General features: G+C 41.6%; 1 protein-coding gene across 3 annotated transcripts in view; it reads right to left on the bottom strand.

Moving 5' to 3' along the window:
* Positions 1–394: 394 nt before the first annotated feature.
* The window catches only part of LCA5L (lebercilin LCA5 like), a 39,992-nt gene continuing 14,038 nt past the window's right edge, over positions 395–26,348 (bottom strand). For 2 of the 3 annotated variants that reach the window (XM_049709687.1, XM_049709688.1), the window contains 7 exons: positions 20,083–20,411; positions 13,912–14,426; positions 11,134–11,271; positions 7,024–7,108; positions 5,535–5,641; positions 5,251–5,368; positions 395–1,149 (listed from right to left, as the gene is read on the bottom strand). In XM_049709687.1, coding sequence (XP_049565644.1) covers positions 416–1,149; positions 5,251–5,368; positions 5,535–5,641; positions 7,024–7,108; positions 11,134–11,271; positions 13,912–14,426; positions 20,083–20,401 — 2,016 coding nt within the window. In that variant the 5' untranslated portion in view covers positions 20,402–20,411 and the 3' untranslated portion in view covers positions 395–415. Of the gene's footprint in view, positions 1,150–5,250; positions 5,369–5,534; positions 5,642–7,023; positions 7,109–11,133; positions 11,272–13,911; positions 14,427–19,698; positions 19,824–20,082; positions 20,412–26,348 lie in introns of those variants that run through there. The other variant, XM_049709689.1, reaches the window with a different exon arrangement.

Genomic DNA, 26,348 nt, shown 5'->3' on the forward strand with positions numbered 1-26,348 from the left:
CTTCCGTGTTTTTAAGCTACAATGTAATTTGATTCCTGATAAGGTTCTTACATGCATGACATGTGTATGTCTTAGGTTGACTAACTTACACTTAACTAGCTATGGAATCCCATAGTATATTGAAGCCATGTAGTAAATCAGTCTTCCAAAAGATAATGGACATGTGTCAGTTGTAGAAGAAAAAAGATGTAATTTTGTATTTGTTGTGATTGGCTAATATACAATGAACTTCTAAAAATTAGATTAGCAATAAAACAAAGCCTTAATTATTCAAAGTCAATTTAAGTACTGAAAACACACACACACACACACACACACACACACACACACACACACACATACATTAAAACTACGAGATTAAAGGCACATAAGACCAGAATATCAAACCAGAGTGGATTAGGATATTGGAATATATTTAAATAATTATTTTTCTCTTTCCTTCTGTAGGTGAAGATGACTTAATAGAACTTACCACAGTTACTTTAGAGTCTCCGAAAGCATTGCTGGCAGAGGCCTGACTAGCGGGTAGATGGTGCATCTTCTTACTCTGCAAAGTCTCCTCAGGCCCCTTCATGACAGCAGTGCTTGTTTGGTTCTGTTTTAAGACACAGCCTGATCCAAAGAGTTCTTCCATTAGACTGCTTTTCTTCTCTCTGAAAGCTGTGTCATTTGCTTTTGTTCTGGAAGATGTACCAAAAGAGGGTTCATAGGTGACAGTAGGGTGCTCCAGCCTCACTTCTCCCCTGTGGCTGTGGTGCTTGCCTGTGCTATGAGTGCACCTCGTGCTGCCTGCATTGGCCAGCCCGCTGGAGGCAGGAAGCCCATGATGCAAGTTTTCGATCGCTTCTGTGAATGAATAATGCTTTCTTTGTCTGAAGGGTATTTTGATATTTGGAGCAGGATTTTTATCTGGCATTTCACCCATTTCACTTATTTCTGGACTTCTTTTAGACTTTTCATTTACTGTATCGTCTTCCTGACCACTTTCCCCTTCGGGATGGATTACTTGAATTCTTTCTGGTGGTAGTTCCTGTTCTTCTTTTACTAAAGTGGTTTTCTTTTCTTGATCTTCTGTTCTCTCTCTCTGTTGTCCAATATTCTCTAGAGATGGCTGTGCTTCTTCTATATGTTCCTCTTCCTTTGATAAATCTGTAGTAGAAAAATAGTTAATTTACTGACGTTTAAAATGAATGGATTTCTATTTCAAGATGGCATGTTGAACACAGTTATTTACACCTACTGACAAGCACGTTACAATGACAAAAAGGAAAGCAAATACAGGGAAAGGTGGTATTAACAAGCTTGAAATGTTATACTTTCCTAGAACATACCAGATAAATGAGAATTATGAAACCAAAAGAAAATGATATTCATAAACTTTGCCAATATGTTATTAATAGGTGTTCAACACCACCAGCTAGAAGTAGTGCCCGTTAAAACAAGAGAATATTTTTTACTCATCCAATTGGCAGATAATTTCCAGAGTTGGCCAGAATATGGGGACATTGGAACTTTGGTTCCCCATTGGTGGCTTTGTAAGCTGGTGTGCAGTTTGGATGGCAGGTTGGTAGTATCTATCAAAACTTTAAGGGAACATGCTCTTAGACCCAACAACTTCACTCGTAGAACCAAACCCTACAAAGATACACAAAGATGCGTCTAAGGATGTTCACTGCAGCCTGTTTGTGTTTTTTTTCCCCCAATAAATTTATTTATTTAATTTTTGACTGCATTGGGTCTTTGTTGCTGTGCATGGGCTTTCTCTAGTTGTGGCGAGCGTGGGCTACTCTTTGTTGGGGTGCGCGGGCTTCTCACTGCGGTGGCTTTTCTTGTTGTGGAGCATGGGTTCTAGGCATGCGGGCTTCAGTAGTTGCAGCACACAGGCTCAGTAGTTGTGGCTCGCAGGCTCTAGAGCGCAGGCTCAGTAGTGGTGGCACACCGGCTTAGTTGCTCCACAGCATGTGGGATCTTCCTGGACCAGGGCTCAAACCCGTGTCCCCCGCATTGGCAGGCAGATTCTTAACCACTGCACCACCAGGGAAGTCCTGTAGCCTGGTTTAGTAAGAGTGAAACATCCTGAACATCTGTTCAAGGATTCCTGGTTAAAAGAATTAGAGCGCGTGGGATTGTGGAAAATGAGTTACTGAATGAGGAGGTGAGCATGCACTGCCAGGAGGAGATGATCGCAGAATACTGTTGTATGGAAAGATGTCCCTTCCTCTGCAGATCCTTCCCCAGGCACCGAGGAAGCCCTGTGTGCAGCTCTCCCCTCCTCAGAGGACCAGACCCTCGCGGGTTCTGAGCAAACAGCATCGCTAACGGCGAACCGCTCAGTGAGGCCATCGTTTGTGAGGGAGGATGGGGACAATATCGGGTGTGCAAAGAGTTGGAACATTTCCTCATGTGACTACATTCTGGAATAAAATTATTCACTTATACTCTAGGAGAATGAAAATAATACTAGCAGGAGAAAGAAGTATGTTTCAAGAATGGTGTACTCCAATATAAAATAAAAAGTTAAAAAAAAGTAGATTTAGGGGCTTCCCTGGTGGCGCAGTGGTTGAGAGTCCGCCTGCCGATGCAGGGGACATGGGTTCGTACCCTGGTCCGGGAAGATCCCACATGCCGCGGAGCGGCTGGGCCCTTGAGCCATGGCCGCTGAGCCTGCGCTCCGCAGCGGGAGAGGCCACAGCAGTGAGAGGCCCACGTACGGCAAAAAAAAAAAAAAAAAAAAGTAGATTTAAAAAAAAAGAATTAATGCTGAGCCTGGAAGCCAGTCAAACGTACAATTAACTCTAAATAGCTGTTAATATTATGCCCTATGATACCTGATGAGAATGTTAACATTTGAGAACATGGGGGAAAGTACTTATTTTCCACGATCTCCCCAGCCCCGCCTGGCCTCCCCGCTGCCGCCCAGTAGCGGGTCTGGTCCCTCCTCCGCACCAGCTCCTTCCCGGCTCCACGGTCCTCATCGTGGCCGAAGCGCCCTGCCCACCGCCCCCTCCGACACACCACCTCCTACTTCCTCGCCCCCTGTGCGACCCCTCCTCTGGGCCCAGCGTCCGTGGGACCATCTCTTCTCGGGGTTCCACGTGGATCACTTCCTTCTAGTCTCCTGAGCTGCCGTCAGCTCACCCTCAGCCCCTTCCCTGTCCCCTTCTCGGTGGGGACCTTCTTTCCAGCACCCACCGCCCTCTCGCAGCCCCACAGGTCTTCTCCAAGGGCACAGGCTCCCGAGGGCGGGGCATCTTGTCCCCAGGGCCCGGAGCAGTGCCTGACACAGCATATGCGCAGAAAATATTTGTCAAGTGAATGAGGAAACTTTCTAGGACAGTAAGAATTACCAAAATGGGGCTTCCCTGGTGGCGCAGTGGTTAAGAATCCACCTGCCAATGCAGGGGACACGGGTTCGAGCCCTGGTCCGGGAAGATCTCACATGCCGCGGAGCAACTAAGCCCGTGCGCCACAACTACTGAGCCCGGGCACCTAGAGCCCATGAGCCACAACTACTGAAGCCGGTGCACCGAGAGCCGGTGCTCTGCCACGGCAATGAGAAGCCCGCGCACCACAACAATGAGTAGCCCCCACCCGCCGCAACTAGAGAAAGCGTGCAGCAATGAAGACCCAATGCAGCCAAAAATAAATAAGTTTATTTTAAAAAAAATTACGAAAATGGACTAAAAAATAGGTGGAAAACGTAAACTGACCAGTGACCACAGAAGGAACCGCATGGGAGCCAGTGGCTTTCCAGGGGTTCTGCCCACCCTCGGTGTTATTTAAACCTCGTTCTAAAGCCAGTCTGGCCTCACTGCTAAGAGGTGGCCCCTCCCGGCACGGCCCTGGGCCCCTCGGGGGCTGTTCCCGCGGCTGCTCTTTCCAGGGAGGTTGTGCTTGCCCAGCCCGGTGGGGTGTCGCCCAGATGTCCCTTTAGCAATAACTTAACATGGAAACAATGGGGCAGTGTCATCAACGTTCTGAGGGAAGATGATCTCCAGCCTAGAATTTTCTTTCCAGTCAATTATTAATCAAGTCTAAGTAGAAACATGACATCTCCAGAGGAAATGCACACAGATTTGCCTTCCACGCAAGTGTTCTCAAGAAGCCAGTAGAGGTTGTACTCGTAGGACATGATGGCGTTTACCAGGAAAGGGAAGGACACAGGGTAGGAAAGAGATCTGGTGGCGAAGGGGTGACAGGAACCAGCAGGAAGGGTGAAGGGAGGCCCCAGGACCGCAGAGGGCACCAAGGCAAGGGCTTAAGCATTAAGGGCTTGCACCACCAAGCCCCTGCCCCGCTAACCCCCCAGCCTCCAGTGTCCTTGGTCTGACCTGACCACGCGGGGCCTGGCCAAGCTGTCGCCCTCACTATGGTGCCTGCAGCCTGGGTGGGCTGAGGACCCTCATTTCACCACACAGAGCCCTCTGCTCTCTCTCGGGGGTCCAGCACACGGGGCCTCTCCCCACACCCCACGTGCAGAGCAGCCCTGCCGCTGCCTGTCTCCGATGGGTCCCCAGCTCCCAGGACCCGGCATGACGTTGGCCCTGGCTGGGCCCCGGTGCCTTCAGGGAAGCTGCGGCCAGCCTGCCTGCTCTGGAATCTTCTTTAGGGGCAGTGCTGCCCTTTACTCAGCTGGGTTTGAGATTGAGACTCAGTTTTTTAAAACTGAACATGTTGTCTAAGAATACACACGGGATCGGGAGTTGTGCGGAAAAGCTGGCATAAAATGGAAGATCGTGGTTGTTTGTGGTGGGTGGCGGGAGGGTTATGGTTATGAAGGGCCCACAGGGTGTCCCAAGGGACAGTAATGTTCCACGTCTTAAGCAGGTAGTGGAGTTCGTTTTATAACAGTTCTTTAAATTGAATATATCTGTTTTATATATACTTTTATACACACACTGAGTAATTCACAAGTTAAAAAAAATAAAGTAAGAGTAAAGGAGAGGGGCTTCCCTGGTGGCGCAGTGGTTAGGAATCTGCCTGCCAACGCAGGGGACACGGGTTCGAGCCCTGGTCCAGGAAGATCCCACATGCCGTGGAGCAACTAAGCCCACAAGCCACAACTACTGAAGCCCCTGCGCCTAGACCCCGTGCTCCGCAACAAGAGACGCCACTGCTATGAGAAGACAGCGCACTGCAACGAAGAGTAACCCGCTTGCCGCAGCTAGAGAAAAGCCCGCATGCAGCAATGAAGACCCAACACAGCCAAAAAAAAAAGTAAAGGAGACTTTTGAAAGTTGTTAAAATTACCTTCATATTTTCTCTTGGAATCCTCTTGGTTTGGTAGTTTACTGATACAGTGAGAACTTGCATGGATTATTTCAATCGATTTTTCTTTATGACCAATGTTTCCTCTTGTCTTTTTACCCTATAATTTAGAAAAGTGGCAAAAACATATTTTTGGCAGTAGAGGTAATTTTAAATTGTGTTTTATTTAATGAATACAAATACTTTTTGTATAGAACAAGTGATTAAAGCTTATTTTTGTAAAGATATGTTTAATTAGACACTGCAAGAATTCAAATTTGCTGTACCTTAGTTGTCAAAGATGGAACATCTTCCGATATTTGGGTTTCCTGGTGTCGCATACTTGTAAGTGAAACACTTTTCCTTTCTGCTTGTACTGACTTGGTTGAAGAAACTACAGAACAGGTGTATTATATGTAAGAAACATATTTTACATTTGGAAGCAATACTGACTTTAAATGTAAAATAACAACTGAAGTTTGTAATGTAATTATAAAACAAAGTATAGTAGATGTTTTCTAAAGATTTTCAGTAAATGTATAACATTTGCCAGTTTCACTTTTTGCCCTAGCATCTCGCCTGTTTTGTCTTATTTTGGGCCCCAGAGGTTATGGCGATCACAGTGGTAAAGTACCAAAGAAGCAGGCGTTAGGATGGGTCGGCATTGCCATTGGAGGACACGGCTGTCCCTGCTGGCAGAAGGGATTCAGAACCATAGCTGTGCAGAGAGGGTGCGCCATCGTGTCTCCTGTGTCAGAGCTCTTGGTTGTCGATGGTTGGATTGCCCACACTAAAGTGCACGAACGCTAAACCTAGTAGTCACTTTCCTTGAAGTGTTATCCCATTTAAATGACCCCACGTTTGATTTTATCATCTTCTCTGCCGGCTGTTGTTCTGGATTACAAACCAAAAGCAAACAAAGGCAGGCAAGGAAATCTGAGGTTGTTGCCTTGAAAAGTAAACATAGTTACTTGTAGCAAAATGAGAGGCAAGTGTTCCTATTGTGCCTCTTCTGAGCAGAATCTTATGCTGGGAGACCTTGAGGGGGAGGGAATAAGTACATCCTGTCTTGAAGGAAAAGATACTACTCAGCAATAAAAAGGTACAAACTAGTGATAGTAGCACAGCACAGATGCGTCTCAAAAACATGCTGGCCAAGAGAAGCCAGACAGCAAAGAGGACCTGCTGTACAATCCCACTCATGAAATTCTACAACAGGCAAACTGAGCTATTGTGACCGAGGAAATCCGAGGTTGTCTTGGGCTGGGGCTGGGGGACCCCTGACTGCCAGGGGCATGAGGGGGCACCTCTTGAGGAGATGGGTGGGTGTTCTAAATCTTGAGGGAGGTGGTGGTTACATGGGTATAAGCACTTGTCAAAACCCATGGAATTGCACGCTTAAAACGGGTGCATCATATTGGGGTAAACTGTACCTAAATAAAGTTAACCTTAAGAATCCACACAGTGGCTAACAGATCTACCTAGAAAGTCCAGTATTTGTCAGACATTTTGCATCAAGTTGAAAGTTACCGTCTCATTCACCCGAGTAAGGACATAAAAGACTGAGTGGGGGATGGGAACACGGGAAAGGCTCTCTAGTCTCTTCTAGCTGTTTCAACCATGTCACAGTTTTGTTATTCTAGAATCACAAAATGTGTCTCAATGCTTAACAAAACGAGTTTTTAAAATGTCTGTTATCTTGGTGATATAAGTTAGAAAATCTGACTAGATACTTCAAAATAGATTTCGAGCAAAAATAATTAAAACATACTTTACCTTTTGGATAATCTTCTTTGTCACGTAAATTTCTAAGTATCTGGTTAGTATAGATGTTTCTAATTTCCAGCTCTCGACCCTTCTCCTAAAGAGAACCACAATACCAATATTTCTATAATTGTTTGCTTTTATCAACCTTGATTTCTTGTAAAAAAACAATTTAAAGTGAGCTCAGTGTTCTTTGGATAAAATCTATAGGTTCCAGCAGAAACAGAAATGGGCCATATCATTATATATCATTCCCGACATCAAAAAGCACTAGCTTTAAAAGAAAAAACCAAAAACACTAGCTTTTTAACAGAGTAACAAACCATTGTGAGTGGACAATATATATTTTTTAAATTAATTAATTAATTAATTTTTGGCTGCATTGGGTCCTCGTTGCTGCGCACGGGCTTTCTCTAGTTGCAGCGAGCGGAGGCTACTCTTCGTTGTGGTGCGCGGGCTTCTCACCGCGGTGGCTTCTCTTGTTGCGGAGTGCGGGCTCTAGGCACGTGGGCTTCAGTAGTTGTGGCTCGCGGGCTCTAGAGCGCAGGCTCAGTAGTTGTGGCACACGGGCTTAGCTGCTCTGCGGCATGTGGGATCTTCCCGAACCAGGGCTCGAACCCATGTCCCCTGCATTGGCAGGTGAATTCTTAACCACTGAGCCACCAGGGAAGCCCCATTTTTGAATTGGGTTATTTGTTTTTTGGTTTGGTTTGTTGAGTTTGTTTGGTTTGTTGAGTTTGTTTTGGTTTGTTGAGTTTTTCCTCACAGTCTCTTTTATTCTATAAGTTCCCACCCTCATCTCTTTTATTTGTTTCACATTGATATTTATTTGTTGTGGAAACAGGGTAGTTTGTGCTGTAGTTTGCCACAGTCTGATGTTGCTGATCGCATCCCTGAGGCGTTGCTTATCATGTTCCCCTGCTACCATATTTCTCTTAAATTGGTTGTTAGAGCTAAATGTTTAATCATATCTAGGTATGTTTTTTCTGGCAATAGTACTCCTTAGGTGGAGGTGTGTACGTCTGTCAGGAAGTGCATAGCATCGGATGGTTTCCCTTTGTGGCGATCATTGCTCAGATCCACTATTTCATTAGAAGTTCCAAAATAGTGATATTCTCATCCTTTCATTCCTTCTTCATTATTGATGGAAATGCCTTTACAAGGAAGGTCTTCCCTTCTCACAAGTTATTTGGTTACTCTGAGTATAGGAAAAGTAAAAGTAATTGTTTCTTTTCCTTTATTTACCAGTTTTTGAAATAGTGTGCTGGTTCCCTAGCATCCTCTAAAGGTGACTGAGTAATCACTGAGGTGTTTTGTTTTGTAAATATCCTTATGAACTTTCTGATTTCTGTATATTTGCTAAGTTTCAATCCACACAGTTATCTTTACTGATCCTAAATTGCCCCATCTTTGGCCAGTAGGAACCATCTTTGGCTCCTGAATCTCTTTGACATTATCCTAATGGTTCTTTGTAGTTTCCTTGCTTCTCTATATGTCCCAGGCTCATGTAGTATAGTTCATGCTCCAGACCTAGAATTTTTTTAAGGTGCCTTAGTTCTTTTTAGTGGGTTATGGATTTTGAAGATGATAGTATGTCATTAGGGGTATTCATTGTTAGTGAGTGGGTCACATTAGGAAATATGTATTTATTTTTAAAGATAAAAATGTATCATAAAATCATACCTTCACTTCAATTCACAATCAGGACTACAGGATTTTTATTTGACCTTATCTTACTTCTGTATTTTCTTTCTTCCATCTCCCAAATCCCAGTTCTCAATGACACCAACATAGTTCATAATGTGCTTTATCCCATAAGATACATACAACAGTCTCAAAATAACCGTACCAACTCTGTCATCAAGAGTGTATTTCACTAGGCATATGCAGTGAAATTGACGTGTTTTAAGTCTCTTGGAATGGTGTCTCTCTGTGACATTATGCCTACACTGGAATACACAGTGGGCTCTTTTTTTTTTTTCATTTTACTCTGGATTTTTAGGGAACGTTTTTTGATTTTTTTTTTTACATTTCATTCTGCTTCATAATTACACAAAATATTTACATATTTCCAAAGTCAAATCTACCAAAAAGATATTCAAGGAAATCTAGGTTCTATAGCTGTCCCTTCTACTCTATTTTTTCCCCATTTCCACTATTATCCTACTATGCTTTTTTCAAAATAGAAGCAAATTTGTAGATATATTTGTATTGTCTCCTTTCCTTACATGATGGCATACTACACACTTCCCTCTGCCTTCCTTTTTTCACTTATCAATATATCCTGGCGATTACTCCATATTACAACATAAAGAACCCTCATGCCATTTTACAGATGCACAGAAATCCATTGCGTATATTTACTTTTCTTTTTAAAATAAATTTCGATGTTACTGTATATAGAATTTTGTATCTTTCTTTTCATTAAGCATTTCATTAATTATTAAGCTTTTCTCCTGTCAAAACTGTTTTTTAATGACTGTATAGTATATATGTGCACATGGCTACATATGAAAGCACAAACTTTATTTTAAAATTCCCTGATTGTGTCTCCATATGTGTGTATGTTTTGCTTTGACCAGTGGATCTTGAAGCCTCTTCTGTTAGACTTCTAAGGTAGTTCCTATAGCCACGCCCATTTTCTGGCATATTCTTCTCTCTGAAGTTTCCTGAGGCTCCAGAGAAGAATGAAACAGAACTCTTTCCCCTGCTTTACAAAGGGAGAGTTTACATCCAACTTTCTTCCCTGTCTCTGAGTGCTCTCAAGGCTCCTGGGAAACCTGTATTTCCTATTTGACATAAAAGTTAAAGATTCTTGTCTTAAAGAATCATGCTTAAGATCTGCTAACTGAGGCTTGAACGACCTATATTTCTTAAGTAGTTTATCTAGCTTTTCCAACTGCTGCACAGTTTAGAAATCTTGAGGGCAGAAAGAACAAAAGTCTGAAAAGTAAATTTTTTTAATTTTTTTTTTTTTTTCTTTTGGCTGCACTGCACAGCTTGTGGGGTCTTAGTTCCCCAACCAGGGATGGAACCTGGGCCCCGGCAGTGAAAGTACTGAGTCTTAACCACTGGACCGCCAGGGAACTCCCCAAAGAAAATATTCTTAATTCTCACTTTTAGGGCAGATTTTTAAAAAATTGAAGTATAGTTGCTGTACAATATTATATGTTACAGGTGTACGGTATAGTGATTCACAATTTTTAAGGGTTAAACTCCATTTATAGTTATTATAAAATATTGGCTATATTCCCTGTGTTGTACAATACATCCTTGTAGCTTATTTTATACCTAATAATTTGGACCTCTTACTCCTCTACCCCTATATTGCCCCTCCCCCTTCCCTCTCCCCACTGGTAACCACTAGTTTGTTCTATCTGTGAGTCTGCTTCTTTTTTGTTATATTCACTAGTTTGTTGTATTTTTTAGATTCCACAAATAAGTGATGTCATAGAGTATTTGTCTTTCTCTGTCTGACTTTTCACTTAGCATAATACTCTCCAAGTGAGGGCACATTTTAAAAGACAGTTTTGTAAGCATATTTGCAAGTGAGGCCTTAAAATGATTTATGTATATATAAAGTAGATAAGCAACAAGGATTTATTGTACAACACAGAGAACAATATTCAATATCTTGTAATAAACGGTAACAGAAAATAACCTGAAAAAAATATAACTGCATCACTTTGCTGTATACCCGAAACTAACACAATATTGTAAATCAACTATACTTCAATAAAAAAAATGAATTTATGGGCTACAAAAATTACTCTAAATATTTTAATGTTATAAGTGAATTTTTTAAATAGAAAAACTTATTTTGGGTTCCACTAAAATGTTAACAAAGTACAATATTACTTCATGTGATGAGATAAAAATGATAATAAGTCTTGTGAATGAATAGACAAGAGTTTTAATTTTTCTAACTACATATTCACCAGGCTGTTAACTGATTCTCATAATTTCAGATCCTCTGTTCATATGGTTGTAGGGAAAAAAGTTAATTTGAGAAAGCTATACTTGAAGTTAAGTAATTCAAAGATATATTAGGCATAAATAGCTCTGATAGTTTGGGAAGCAGCATTTCACAAATTTTGTTACATTTTGCTTTAAAAGAAGTACCTTAAGTTTTTGTTGAAGGTGTTTTATTTCCATTTGCAGAGTCTTTGTAGCTGCTTGAGCTGCTAAGGTCTTCTGGTTCTCAAAGGCCAACTGCCGAGTAAAGGCTTTATTGTTCAGCCTCAGTTGTTTCTCCAAGCTCTGAAAATAGTATATATTTCAACTCTCTGGAACCAGTGTAGTATTATAAAATACTTCGACTGTAATGGAACTAATTACATTTATGAAAAGTGCAAAATTTTAAGACAATTTTAGTGGATGGCTTGTCTAGAGGACACATATTAGAACTAAATATTACCACACCCACAAAAAGCCAAAAAATTCCAGATCCCAACTCTAGGGAATAAATATCATGTTTCCAGCCTAATGTTTTTTTACACTCTGGAATTTGGTAAAAAAAATTTTTGGAACAGATCCTGAAAAATCAATAAGTAAAATCAACGTTATACTTTACAACTAAACCTAAGCAGTTCTGTTGAAATGAAGTATACCACTAACTTAGCATGGTGCACTCCGTGAAAACCTTTCAAATCTCTCTTGCCAGAGGGTTGACCAGCGTCAGTGCAGACCATCACGCTCGGACTGTGATTCTCAGATAACTGAGACGGGAAGTTACGATGGGGTCTCACAGAGCCACACCACGTGGATGAATTATAAGCCAATGAAACGACTGACTTAGCACAGTAACCATCTATAAATACGAAGGACTCACTGTTGCGTATTTGCCTTCTCTGTGGAATGAGAACTGTTTTACTGGAGAACTGTTTGAGCGGGTCTTTGACAGGAACTTGGCCAAAAGGCCTTTTCTTTCCTTCTTTTCCATAAAGTGTGGTTTCCCTCGTTACAACATTAATACTTTCTCATTAAAGTGGAAAATATGGTAAGCTAATAGGGCGAAATAATCGCTAAAAATCCCATTTCCTAACATATTAACATTAAAAAAAATACCGAAATGTTTTGGCCCACAAACTTTTTCTCGCACCAAATGCCCTACAACCAAATGAAATTTCTCATACAACCAAGTGCCTCCGATAAGAAAATAGCTAATTAGTTCTCAAATTCTTTTTGGTTTTGGTTGTAGTTTAAAAACATGAGCTACTTGAACATGTTTGTGTAAAAAATATGTAGATGAGATACAAATACATTTACTTTCACATGACAGACAGATGCTAAGATGGATCCAATCCTACCCGAAAGGCCAAACTTTAGAAGTTTGGTACACTATTTACATGAATGAAAAATGAGGTGGCTCATTATTTCCTGTAGCTTCCATATCCATTTTATGTGAAAAAATTCTCTTTGAAAATAGAGGAGGGTTTCACCAAAAAAGAAATAACAGAAAAAACAGTGGCTGAAATGAACTTGATATCTTATTATTATTTCAAGATCATTGAAAATACTTGTCTCTCACCTTTAGGGAATTAAACAGTAAATCACTTCCATTTGTGTTTATGTCCATAGAGACCAAAACTACCTAATGTAAAATAGGCAGAATTCTCAATATGATCAGAGTGTTCTCCCAAATCATCCCTTGTAATGTAATCCCCAGGCTTTTGACCACCATGTACCCTTGAGGATTATCTATCTATTCATTTCTAAAATTATTTAAATTCCCTTTCCCTATCTGTCCCCAGGAATATTACCTGGGGAAATTTTCTATTTCTAGGACATTAGAAATGTCTCGACAGACTGATGAGGGACAGAACAAGGAGGGGGCTGGCGAGGAGATGCACTCAGGGTTTAGGGAAGTAGCCTTTTAAGAAGGCAGTTTGGAATAGAGGCTTGCTTTCTAGGAGAGGTTTCCCACAACACAGCACAGCACAACCCCCTTCAGCATGTGAACAAACTCCCTTGACCTCAGCAGCTGGACTGCCTGAGAGAATGGTCATTTCCAGATAAATGAGCCCAGCCGTAGCTAAGCAGAACCGCACAGGGCCTTCCCAGGACAGAACCCCTCACCCCACCCCCTGCAGTGTCCTCCACCTGCCTCTGGTCTGTAGAAAAGCTTTATCCTCTTAGGCCTTTCCTGAGTTCCAAAGAGTAAATTTAATCAGAGAAATGAGAAAATGAAGAAAGAAAGGAAAATAGTCAAGAAAGACAAAGTAATAACAGTTTAGCCATTAAACAAAGGAACTTTAGTCCCTCCTCAGGGCCTACAGTTAATATTCTGAGCCATGTCCTGTGAGCTGTTCTGTAGATACTGAAACCCTATCAGGTAGAAGAAGTTAACTGCATGCTGCCCACCAGCATGGAGACTGCAGTCGGGTTGGAACCAGAAGGCTGATGATACTGACTCCCGATTACCTCACCACCAACCAATCAGAAGAATGTCCACGAGGTGATCACACAGCCCACATCCCCCCTCCCTCACCCTGTCTTTAAAAACCTTTCCCTGAAAGCCATCAGGGAGTTTGGGCCTTTTGAGCACTAGCTGCCTGGACTCCTTGCTTGGTGCTCTGCAGTAAACACCTTCCTTCACTGCAGCCCAGTGTCAGTAGATTGGCTTTACTGTGCACGGGCGAGCGGACCCGAGTTAGGTTGGGTAACATAGCCACAGGACCTCTCGCTCAGTGCACAACAGAAGGAGCTGTTTCTCTCTCTCCTGTGCCCCTCCCCTTCCCCTTCCCCTTCCCCCCCCGCCCCATCAGACACCACCATCCGTGTGCTCTTGCTCAGCACAGCAGCTGGTAGTGCTTCATCCCACAGGCATATATGATGAATGCGCACCCTCTCTCTATGAACTTTGGAAACTTAACGTTTCTAGACCTCTGAAATACAGACCTGTATTTGTCTGTCATTCCCCTCCATTTTTGTTGTAAGAACAGACAATCTTTGAGTAAGCTCATCCCTCTCTGCAAGATGTTTGTCTTCAGAAAGTTTCTGCAGTGCCTGCAAGGCATCTTTAGTCTTCAACAGCTCGCTGTCTGTTTCTCTAAGTTTCCCAGACACGGCTCTTTCCTTTCCCTGGGATTTCCTGAGTAGCTGCCTTAAAGTTTTTACTTCGTTCTGATGTTTAACCACAATTTGAGGTAGATTATTTTGTGAATTCTCATATTTTCCTATAGCTTTCAAGTGCTTAAGCTGGAGTTGTTTCAGAAATTGGTTTTCTGCGACGGTGGCCTCCAGCTTGCGGTGTAGATCGGCTAATTCATTTTTCAGTTCTTTAATTTTGTGAAGCCTTGCTGAGAGTATGCGGTGAGTTATGGCATCTCGTCTCTGGGCAGCCACATTGATCTGAGAATTTAAAAATGGTGCATTCCAGTTGTGCTTTTTCTCCACCGCGATCTCCTTCTGGCCTGTGTAAGCAGATAATCCAGTTTGTTACTAGTAATGTGTATATAGATATGTAGATATGTAAATATACAGGCGTGTGTAATGCCCCCCGCCCCCTGCCCTCACACATATACATACACACATGCCAACTAGAAGGGGAAGGAACTAACACTGAATGAACACCCATGCTTTAGGCTGGGTACTTTATGTTTAGGTATCTCATTTAATACAATCCTTTAACATCAGTAGTAGTCTATTTTAGAGCTGGAGATTATAAGTCATTTTTCAAAGGTTACATAACCACAAAGTGACATAAAATGAACTGAAAACCAGGTCTTCTCTGACTCTAAAACCTGTACTTATTTCTATCATAAAAGGTATACTGAAAATCATAATACTCGATAACATTTACTAAGGGTTTACCATATGTGAAGCATTGAATTAAATGCTTTATGTAGATTATCTGACGTAATTCTTCCAACAAAACGTTACAAGGCAATCACAGTGTAACATTAGAGCCTAATGTTATATATATGATGATCTCATATATTTAAAAAGAACCTTAAAAAGCCATTAAACTGCTTAGAGTATTCATATAAGGATTCCATCTCTCAATAAACCCAACACAACCAGTTTTTCCTCTGTTACTTTTGAGTGAGCACTAAATTAACCAGTTAGATGGTTTGTATTTGGGATTCTATTTTGAACAAAAAGCATCTAAACGATATTACACGAAGCTTATGTAACCGAATTCGAGTATGTCAAATGTATGTGTAACCTCATTGTATTATTATCCCATTTTAAAGATGAAAAAACTGTGCTGAGTGATGTCATTTATCAATGGGCACACAACTGGTAAGTGGTGAGACAGACTCACGTCTATGTATCTTTGTCACTGCCCCATATGTATTGTATGTGCATCTGTATGATATTCATATGTGCATCTGTGTATGTAACTATATGTGTGTGTGCATGTGCACATATTAGTATATCTATACTCTGAGAAAGAAAGAGATTGAAACTGGATTCTAGAATCTGAAAAAAATATTGTCCTCATCGTGGAGAGAGAAAGGCTCTTAGTGGCCAGTGTCATTGGAGTCCTAACCCTAAGCTATTGGCCGAGTGTGGACACATCATCTGAGACATGGCTTATTAGCATGTTTGGTCTAGGTGGTGGGAAAGGCATTTCTGCCTGTGATGGAAACAATGAGTCAACAGAAACAGAAGATGCTTTCTGAGGATAAAGCATGTGAATCTTGAGCATGACAGACCACACAGATTTCACAATGATCACAGGATCAGTATCAAATCAATAACCAATGGACTGTCTTTACAACTATGCCTCCAGAGGTTTTTATTTTCCCACTGGGAACAATGTATTAGGGGCTATGGTTGAATACTTGAGTATCTTGGAATAGACTTTTGAGCACACTGAAAACTGGGAAGCAGAGGTCAGACTCTTAAGACACCTACTAGAAGGCCAGAGAAGAGGTGTCTGTGGTTGTATCAGGCCGGATACTCTAATACCTTGGGCACTGGCTGGGGGAGTTCTAGACCCAGGCAGTGTGGATCAGGCTGGATGAAAACAGGGGTGGCTGAGGGCTCTCAGGCTCCACACCATGTCCAGCATGATTGAACTTGACCCCAACTTGTAATGCCTTCCAGCTCTTGGGTGGTGTGACCGTGGAGGAGAAAGAGATTCTCCTGAGCCTGGAGGGATGAGGGGTGGTGGGTTCCGTGGGCACTGGAGGCTTGTGTCCCCACCTCATGCTGGACTCGAGTGATGGGAGGGCAGAGTCAGCATGAGTGGGGACTAAACCCCACGGGCATGGGGCACTGGCCAAGGCCCCAGGTCGAGATGTGCACCGAGGGCCTGGGTGCTTCGAAAACAGGAGGTGTCAGCCTTTTAAGGATCACATGGGCCTGGACAAGAAACAGACGTGATGAAAATGGAAGGGCCAGAGACCCTTCCCCAAACGTCCTTGTCTGTGTAAGGCCCCCCATACGCCCTTCATTCCCCGAACATAACTGAGATTCAGTGTCTTACCTACCCTAGTGGGTGCGTGTGAGAGAATGAACCAGACTGTTTTGCTTCAGGAAGGTAAATATCCCACTTGCATTGGAGTGATGTAGAATGAATCCATACTATATATGTCATGCATGCTTGTATAATAATAAAGGTTAGGAGACTTGAAATAGGGTTTAATCCTTAAAGATTTATATCTCATTATCCTAACCTATACGTAAGAATGGTAAAGCTTACAATTTCTGTCCCATTTCACACAATAAGGCAGATTTAGCTGAATGATTTAGCTATTCTTAAGATAACTAATTGTTAAACCACTAAGCTAAAACACTTAATTCACCAAAAACATGTACATTTAAGTCCATGTTAGCCAAAAAGGGACTCTTCTCATTGCTTAAGAGTAGGCATGCTTCCTACTACAAAGAGTGAACTGTGTTCTTTTGAATAGACCTAAGGACAGCCGCGCACTCGCCTCTTCACCGGCTCCAGCCCGTCCATTTCCCCAGGTGCATATCCTCATCCTCAGCCCCGCCTTTTTTTGTGTGTGTGTGCGGTACGCGGGCCTCTCACTGCTGCGGCCTCTCCCGTTGCGGAGCACAGGCTCTGGACGCGCAGGCTCAGCGGCCATGGCTCATGGGCCCAGCCGCTACGCGGCATGTGGGATCTTCCCGCTACGCGGCATGTGGGATCTTCCCGGACCGGGGCACGCACCCCTGTCCCCTGCATCGGCAGGCGGACTCTCAACCACTGCGCCAACAGGGAAGCCCCTGCCCCTCCTTTTAAAAGCACGATTGTCCTCCTGTCTCACTGCTGTACCCATGCTGTCTCTTCACCCGTTTTCCCTGGCCCCGTCGTAGCCCCGTCTCCTGGTCACTTTCCTGTTTGGTCTCTCGGTCCCATTCTGTTCGCGAAGTCGTCCACACCCTCAATCTGGTTCTGGTCCTTAGCCTGAGCCACGTCCCTGCTGGCGCTGGCTCTGTCCTCTGCCAGGTTCTCTCTGTCTTCCAGGTCACCTTAAAAGACGTAGCTCACTTCCTTCAAGGACCAGGGTAAGAAGAGGTTCAAAGGCAGGCCTTTCCCTTTCCTGTTCTCCAGAGCCCTGGCATTAGTGTTGGAGAGGGCATCCCCTCAACCCCACCGCAGGGCTTCCACCTTCCCCCGACTAAAGACAACAGGGCAAAAGCTGTCCAGAGCAATTGAATGCAGTAGAATAACTGTTTTCTGTATACCAGTTTTGGAATGACTATCACATAGTTTAGCACTGTATTGACAAAACACATCAAGGAGGGATATATAATTGAAGGAATTCTGAAAGTACATTTTTCTACAAAAGGAAGAAAAATCAAATTATAGGAATATATTGTTCGCTATTTACATTGATTTAAATAAATCTCCAATATCTGACCAGAGCAAATATCCTATCATACTGAAGTCCTCTTTTTATCCCTATAATTTTTCTCTATGAAATGTTTTTCTGCTATAAAATTTGCTTTTCTAAGATGGGAATTGAAAATAATCTCTGATGTTACTATTCTTGAGTGAATTCTGGGTCTGTAGTGGTGGTTCCTGATCCAGTGTTACCAGCCCCTGAGGGTCAGAGGTCTACTTTTATATATAAGAAAGCTGAACAGAAATTAAACCTTCACTGGAGAATGGACTGCACTGGCTAAAACGTAACGCCTTTTTGCTTAGAATTACATTAACCCAGCATTAATTCATCAATTACTTGCTGATTAAATTTTTTTGGCAAACACTTGCAAAACATGAGCTGGGAGAGAACAAAAGAATAAAAGAATAAACCAAGAGACACTTTTATCATTCTGTGACAAAGCTTGATGTTACAATGAGTGTTTTAAGGTCATCATACACCAGTACGAGGATCCTCAGGGACATATAATTTGGGTTAATGATGCAGCCAAGATTTGCTTAAAATAATTTCAGAGTATTTATACACGAAAGCGTACCCAAGGGAGAGCAAGCCCTCACTCGGATCATGGAATTTAGGTTCTAGTCCCCTGTGAAGTGACAGTTCATTTAGGCTGCTCCCAATTTATGAACAGGTATCTTGCATAAAGGACACAATAAATATTTGTGGAATAAATAAATGAGGAATCAGTTTTTAAAAGTCAAATTATAAGGTGCTTAGAACTCAAAATACAGTTCGTTTCTTGTAGAAATGGTTTTATAAATGCTAACTGCATTCTCACGCAGTCCCACAAAAGCCCAGACTCCATGTAAGATGTAGTATATCGTTTGAGGATTTCTTGTCATAAACCCCTGGGGCCAAACTGTTTCTGAATTTTGGGGGGTTTATTCTTCGTGATGCATATATAGTATTTTCCAAAGTACGCCCAGTAGGGCTGGGGACATCACACTTTGTTTTTGTAATGAATATTTTTGTAGTGAAATTTATATGATTATATTTTGCACAAAGTGAAATAAATAAAGATGAATCTCATGTCAGTTCAAATCAGGTTTTTGTTGCCAAATCAGTGTTGGTGCCAAAGATATAAAAAACGTTTGGTTTTCAGAGTTCCGTAAATTTCAAATGTGGCTGAGGGAGTATGACTGTAGAGCCTGTCCATGATGTATGTGCTGTTGTGATTATATCTACAAATGCCCGAACAGACTTCCCATGACAGAGTCTTCTGCCCTGGGCCTTGCCAGGATGTGTGGGACTTCCACCTCTCCAGAGAAAGGGCTGTTAACCTTCCGAGAATCTGGATGAAAACTATGGGTCCTTCTCCCTAGAAAGTTCACAAATGCAATTAAATACACACAAAAATGCAAAGGATTCCCTGGGGTTTGCAGATGTGGGTCTTAGACGAAGAATCCCTGCTCTACAGCTGGGAAGAAGGGCAATTGAAGATTGTAGATCTTCACTGGGGGTCCTAGGCACAGCTGGTCATGGCAGGCTGGGGATGGGAGGCAGGTACTGGGTAAATGTGACACTACATGTGCTCCAGTTAGAGTAGGCTCTTAATTATTTTCCAGCTACTGAGTGGGCAGTTCTGATAGTCACAGTGGAAAAAGAGTTCCAGCTATTTCTACATAGGGAATATTTATAAGCCTAGGATTGCCTGTCTGGGAATAATAACCAGCTGGGCAGGGGGCGGGGAGTGAAGAGGTCTAGGATGTTGCAAAGCTAATCCCAATTCGGATAGCTAGGAGCTGATGGAGTCCTTTTAAAATCCACAGGGAAATGACATTATTAACAGCCTCTTGAACCATCCTTGTTTCTAAAGAGCATCTTTGCCAATATGCCTCACCGGATGTGAAGACCATCTTCCTGCGGTGCTGAGACAGATATTTACATTTCATTGGTGATTGAAACCTTGATTCTTCAGCTGAGATGAAAGGCAAGAGGCCAGTGAATTCCAAGTACTGTGGTATTCTGTAACAAGTCCACCTGTTAACTAAAAACCGCAAGAGGGCTAGGCTTTACGTTTTAAGCCTAACTTTCTGTTATTTTGTAATTATCCTTAATTTCTCTATTTCCCATTCCTTCTATAAAAATTCACTTATAATGTGTATGATTTACAATCTGGAAAAACAATAAAACTGAATATGGACCACTTCAGATAGTAGTGCATTAAATAATAATGTCATTATAACCAGAAATTTGGTCTTGGTTGGGAAGTTTTGCTTCTTACCTTTAGGTTGGGAGATTTTAGAAACATTATACTTTTTCTTCTCCTTTTTTGCTTTCACTACAGGCTTCTCTAAATAATTCTTTTTAGCCGCGGTTTCTGAGCATTCAGAGAGAAAGTCTTCTGAATAATCGTAGTGAGAACTTGAACTTCTGCAGGAACACTGAGATCTGCTGTAATCAACACTCTTGTCGGAATCGTTGCTGTTCCTGGGAAAACCTGGGCAGCTGCTCTGGCATTTTGCAGACCTCCTGCCGTTTTCTAAGGCCACACTGGGGAAATGTCCATCTAGATTCCTTTCTGTTAGATCAGCCAATGACATAGTAAACAACCTAATAGAAGAAAAGTATTTTTAGATTTATAGCTATTGACATTGAAATGAACCTGTGCTTTAATATATTTAACTATAAATGAATAATTAGGAATACAAAACAACACATTATTTTGAAGTATTTTCTGGAAAAATTTTCAGTTTGGTTTTTATATTTTTTTCTACCTAAAATGTAAGACTCCTGAGACTGGACTTTGGGGAGATTATATTCACAGGAAATATAAAGTTCACATCAGGTGACAACAATGACAACAATTTAAAAGTTAGTGAATTACAGTCTCATTCTCTAAGGCTGGCTGTTTTGTTTTTTTTTTTAATTGAAGTATAGTTGACTTACAATGTTGTGTTAGTTTCAGTTGTACAGAAAAGTGATTCAGTCATATGTATACATATATATATATATATATATATATATATATATATATATATATACATGCTAGAACAAAAAAAGAATGCTCTAAGTCCCCAAACCAGTTCTATTCCGGAATCTTTCTGTAAGAACCGCTTTGAGCTTCCTTAGACTCAGTCTGAACTGTGTTTGGCTTTGGGAAAGGGTGATCAGGCACTGTCTGGAAGATTCCAAGGCCTCTCCACTGGTTATCAAGAGGCAGAAGTAGCACCTCACTGTTGTCTACCGGATGCTGAGGGTCACCTAACTGCAGACATTCATTCAGCTGGGAAAACAACCGGGTGATTCCCCCATGTGTAGTCAGTCACTTTTCCTTCCGCAGAGAGTGATAAAGAAGGGAGTTACCACGTACCTTTCTGAGGCTGTCTTTGGAACGCACACAGCGTGGGGGGCAGCTTCTAAGGGCCTCCGCTGACTCCCACTTCCTGGTACAATCCCGTCCCCTCCAGTGTGACTCAGGTATCGCTTCCAAGGTAAGGTAACTAAAGGATTCTGACTTCCTTCTTAATCACCCTCGCTTTTTCTCTCATTTGCTCACATTGATGGAAGCCAATTGCCGTATTGTAAGCTGACCCACGGGGAAGCACACATGGCAGAAAACTGAAGCCTCAGGCCCACAGCCAGGGAGGACCTGAGGCCCTCCGTCGATCGGGCTGCAGGAGCGGAATCCTACCACCAGCCATTCGGGTGAGCTTGGAACTTCCCCCCGAGTCTGGAGGTAACTGCAGCCCCAGCCGACATGCTGAAGCAGCCTTGCGGGACATCCTGAGCCAAAGGACCCAGCTGTGCCCGGATTCCTGACCCACCGGATAAAAAACGTTCGTTGTTGTTTTTCCAGCCAGTAGGTGTTCATTTGAGAACGGGAGACAGACTTATAAAACAGCAAACTTCCGTGTGAATCGATCCCAGGAGGTTATGAAACCACAGTGATCTTGCAGAAAAATGGAAGAACGGGATTTTATGCTAAACAACTTAGTTTATTTAGGTTAATAGATGCTTTCTAGAATGTGTATTTACTTAATTTTGAAAAAATCTATATAATACCATATTTTCTCTATCTCTAATCCATTAATTTTAATAAAATCATGATCTTATCAAAGTAGTTTTTTGGAGTGGTGGCCGAACACACTGTTGTTTTCAGCTGTTAAGTTTTGGGGTGATTTGTTACACAGGTGTAGGTCACTCATACACTCAGATGTATCTTCCCAGGGTGGTTCAGTTTCCAAAAGAGTTACTTGGGCTTAACACAAATTATACCTACCAGAGAGAGAGAACATTTTTATTTATTTTTTAATTTATTTGGCTGTGTCAGATCTTAGTTGCGGCTCACAGGCTTAGTTGCCCCGAGGCATGTGGGATCTTAGTTCCCAGGCCAGGGATCGAACCTGCGCCCCATGCATTGAAAGGCGGATTCTTAACCACTGGACCACCAGGGAAGTCCCCCAAGAGAGAACATTTTTAGAATTCTGAAAATCCCAGGACCCAGAACTGTTCTAAAATTTCTACCTATATAATCGGAATATGGGTTTGTTTGGGTTCACCTGTGAGAATTCCATTCTAATTCATGAAACTGAATCTGAGAGTCATCAGCAAGGTAAAACCAAGTTTGATTTTTTTTGTTTTTTTGCAGTACGCGGGCTTCTCACTGCTATGGCCTCTCCCGTTGCGGAGCACAGGCTCTGGACGCGCAGGCTCAGCGGCCATGGCTCACGGGCCCAGCCGCTCCGCGGCATGTGGGATCTTCCCAGACCGGGGCACGAACCTGCGTCCCCTGCATCGGCAGGTGGACTCTCAACCACTGCGCCACCAGGGAAGCCCCCCAATTTTGATTTTTGCCTATTCCTAGTCAGCATGTACCTTGAAAGCACATATTAAGCAGCTCTCTGGAATATTCAGTCTGTTAAATGGTAGTTTTCTCATTGATCTGTTAAAAATTGATAGAGGACTAGTATCAGGCCTATAACTACCTTTAAGTTGATTAAATTGTTTTAGAGTATATTTGTATTAATGTAAGTAGGCTACACCACATTGTTATCAATAAAAAAATGTAAGCAGGCTCCACATATATGGATTTCTGATTATGTGGTGTATTATTTAAAAATCTAGGCTTTAAGCAAACCATCTAATGTTCCTTTTTTTTTTTTTGGAACTAAAGAGCTGGGAGAAAGATGACTATTTACTTATTTACTTTTTTTTTTTTACATCTTTATTGGAGTATAATTGTTTACAATGGTGTGTTAGTTTCTGCTTTATAACAAAGTGAATCAGTTATCCATGTACATATGTTCCCATATCTCTTCCTTCTTGTGTCTCCCTCCCTCCCACCCTCCATATCCCACCCCTCTAGGTGGTTACAAAGCACTGAGCTGATCTCCCTGTGCTATGCGGCTGCTTCCCACTAGCTATCTATTTTACGTTTGGTAGTGTATATATGTCCATGCCACTCTCTCACTTTGTCACAGCTTACCGTTCCCCCTCCCCATATCCTCAAGTCCATTCTCTAGTAGGTCTGTGTCTTTATTCCCATCTTGCCCCTAGGTTCTTCATAACATTTTTTTTCCCTTAGATTCCATATATATGTGTGAGCATACGGTATTTGTCTTTCTCTTTCTGACTTACTTCACTCTGTATGACAGACTCTAGGTCCATCCACCTCACTACAAATAACTCAATTTTGTTCTTTTTATGGCTGAGTAATATTCCATTGTATATATGTGCCACATCTTCTTTATCCATTCATCCGATGATGGACACTTAGGTTGCTTCCATCTCCTGGCTATTGTAAATAGAGCTGCAATGAACATTTTGGTACATGACTCTTTTTGAATTATGGCTTTCTCAGGGTATATGCCCAGTAGTGGGATTGCTGGGTCATATGGTAGTTCTATTTGTAGTTTTTTAAGGAACCTCCATACTGTTCTCCATAGTGGCTGTACCAATTCACATTCCCACCAGCAGCGCAAGAGTTTTCCCTTTTCTCCACACCCTCTCCAGCATTTATTGTTTCTAGATTTTTTGATGATGGCCATTCTGACTGGTGTGAGATGATATCTCATTGTAGTTTTGATTTTCATTTCTCTAATGATTAATGATGTTGAGCATTCTTTCATGTGTTTGTTGGCACTCTGTATATCTTTGGAGAAATGTCTATTTAGGTCTCCTGCCCATTTTTAATTTGGGTTGTTTGTTTTTTTGTTATTGAGTTGCATGAGCTGCTTGTAAATTTTGGAGATTAATCCTTTGTCAGTTGCTTCATTTGCAAATATTTTCTCCCATTCTGAGGGTTGTCTTTTGGTCTTGTATATGGTTTACTTTGCTGTGTAAAAGCTTTTAAGTTTCATTAGGTCCCATTTGTTTATTTTTGTTTCCATTTCTCTAGAAGGTGGGTCAAAAAGGATCTTCCTGTGATTTATGTCATAGAGTGTTTTGCTTATGTTTTCCTCTAAGAGTTTGATAGTTTCTGGCCTTACATTTAGGTCTTTAATACATTTTGAGCTTATTTTTGTGTATGGTGTTAGGGAGTGTTCTAATCTCATACTTTTACATGTACCTGTCCAGTTTTCCCAGCACCACTTATTGAAGAGGCTGTCCTTTCTCCACTGTACATTCCTGCCTCCTTTATCAAAGATAAGGTGACCATATGTGCGTGGGTTTATCTCTGGGCTTTCTATCCTGTTCCATTGATCTATCTTTCTGTTTTTGTGCCAGTACCATACTGTCTTGATTACTGTACCTTTGTAGTATAGTCTGAAGTCAGGGAGCCTGATTCCCCCAGCTCCGTTTTTCGTTCTCAAGATTGCTTTGGCTATTCGGGATCTCTTGTGTTTCCATACACATTGTGAAATTTTTTGTTCTAGTTCTGTGAAAAATGCCAGTGGTAGTTTGATAGGGATTGCATTGAATCTGTAGATTGCTTTGGGTAGTAGAGTCATTTTCACAATGTTGATTCTGCCAATCCAAGAACATGGTATATCTCTCCATCTATATGTATCATCTTTAATTTCTTTCATCAGTGTCTTATAATTTTCTGCATACAGGTCTTTTGTCTCCTTAGGTAGGTTTATTCTTAGATATTGTATTCTTTTTGTTGCAATGGTAAATGGGAGTATTTTCTTAATTTCACTTTCAGATTTTTCATCACTAGTGTATAGGAAGGCCAGAGATTTCTGTGCATTAATTTTGTATCCTGCTAGTTTACCAAATTCGTTGATTAGCTCTAGTAGTTTTCTGGTAGCATCTTTAGGTTTCTCTATGTATAGTATCATGTCATCTGCAAACAGTGACAGCTTTACTTCTTCTTTTCCGATTTGGATTCCTTTTATTTCCTTAATGTTCCTTTTAATTAATTGATTAATTAATTTAAAATGTTCAGTCAAATGTCATTTATTTAGTGTCTGCCAGGCACTGGGGTTAGGAAAAAGGCAAACTCTGCCTTCAAGGATTTGAAAATAAAGTTAGTAATTATGTAATTAATGCTCACTATATAGTTAGCATACCAGTTTTTGATATCAAATTTATGATAGTGCATAGTTCAGATTTTTGGCACCATATTTTAAACAATTAGTGTTTACAGTATAACAGTGCCCATTTTATTGCACTTGAAGCATAATTTCACTATATTGCTATCATTATAGAGTTTATAGTAGTTTCTTTGCTGTTGTGTATGACTCAGGAATACAACACACAATTAAAAACCTAATGGAAAAATGTGACCCTGTTGATGATATGTTTTTTCTGGAATGCACCGTGGTGAAAAGGGGTGGCTGCTTAGAAATACAGTAAGTTTGTATATCACATTCATTTAATTATAGAATGAGAAGTGAGAATGTTCAAGATCGAGATATACATCTGAATAATTCTGAATACTACAGTGTTGTGTAGTTGCCTTCAATTCTACTTTTACAACAAGGCGGACCAAAAACTAAACACATGCAAAAATGTTTTAAAATGAATTAATGCGTATCTGCCGTTCTTTACCAAATGTTCCTAAGATGTATGAGAAATCAACTTTGTGTCCTGAGCAGAGGGTTCTTCACACTGTAATATTTATGAAGTTTCCAGGGTAGTGTTTTCTGACATTCTTTGGTCTATTTCTAAGAAAATAATATATTTCAGGGACGTCCCTGGTGGCTCAGTGGGTTAAGAATCCGCCTGCCAATGCAGGGGACTCGGGTTCAAGCCCTCATCTGGGAAGATCCCACATGCCTTGGAGCAACTAAGCCCAGTGTGCCACAACTACTGAGCCTGTGCTCTAGAGCCTGCGAGCCATAACTACTTAGCCTGCGAGCCACAGCTACCGAAGCCCACGTGCCTAGAGCCCGTGCTCCACAACAAGAGAAGCCACTGCAATGGGAAGCCCGCACACCGCAACAAAGAGTAGCCCCCGCTCGCCGCAACTAGAGAAAGCCCGCGTGCAGCAACGAAAACCCAATGCAGCCAAAATTAAATAAACAGATAAATACATTTATATTAAAAAAAGAAACTAATACATTTCAAAAAACCTAGAATGATATTACAAAAGGCAAATGT

Source organism: Orcinus orca, chromosome 5 (assembly GCF_937001465.1).
Source record: "Orcinus orca chromosome 5, mOrcOrc1.1, whole genome shotgun sequence".
NCBI lineage: Eukaryota > Metazoa > Chordata > Mammalia > Artiodactyla > Delphinidae > Orcinus > Orcinus orca.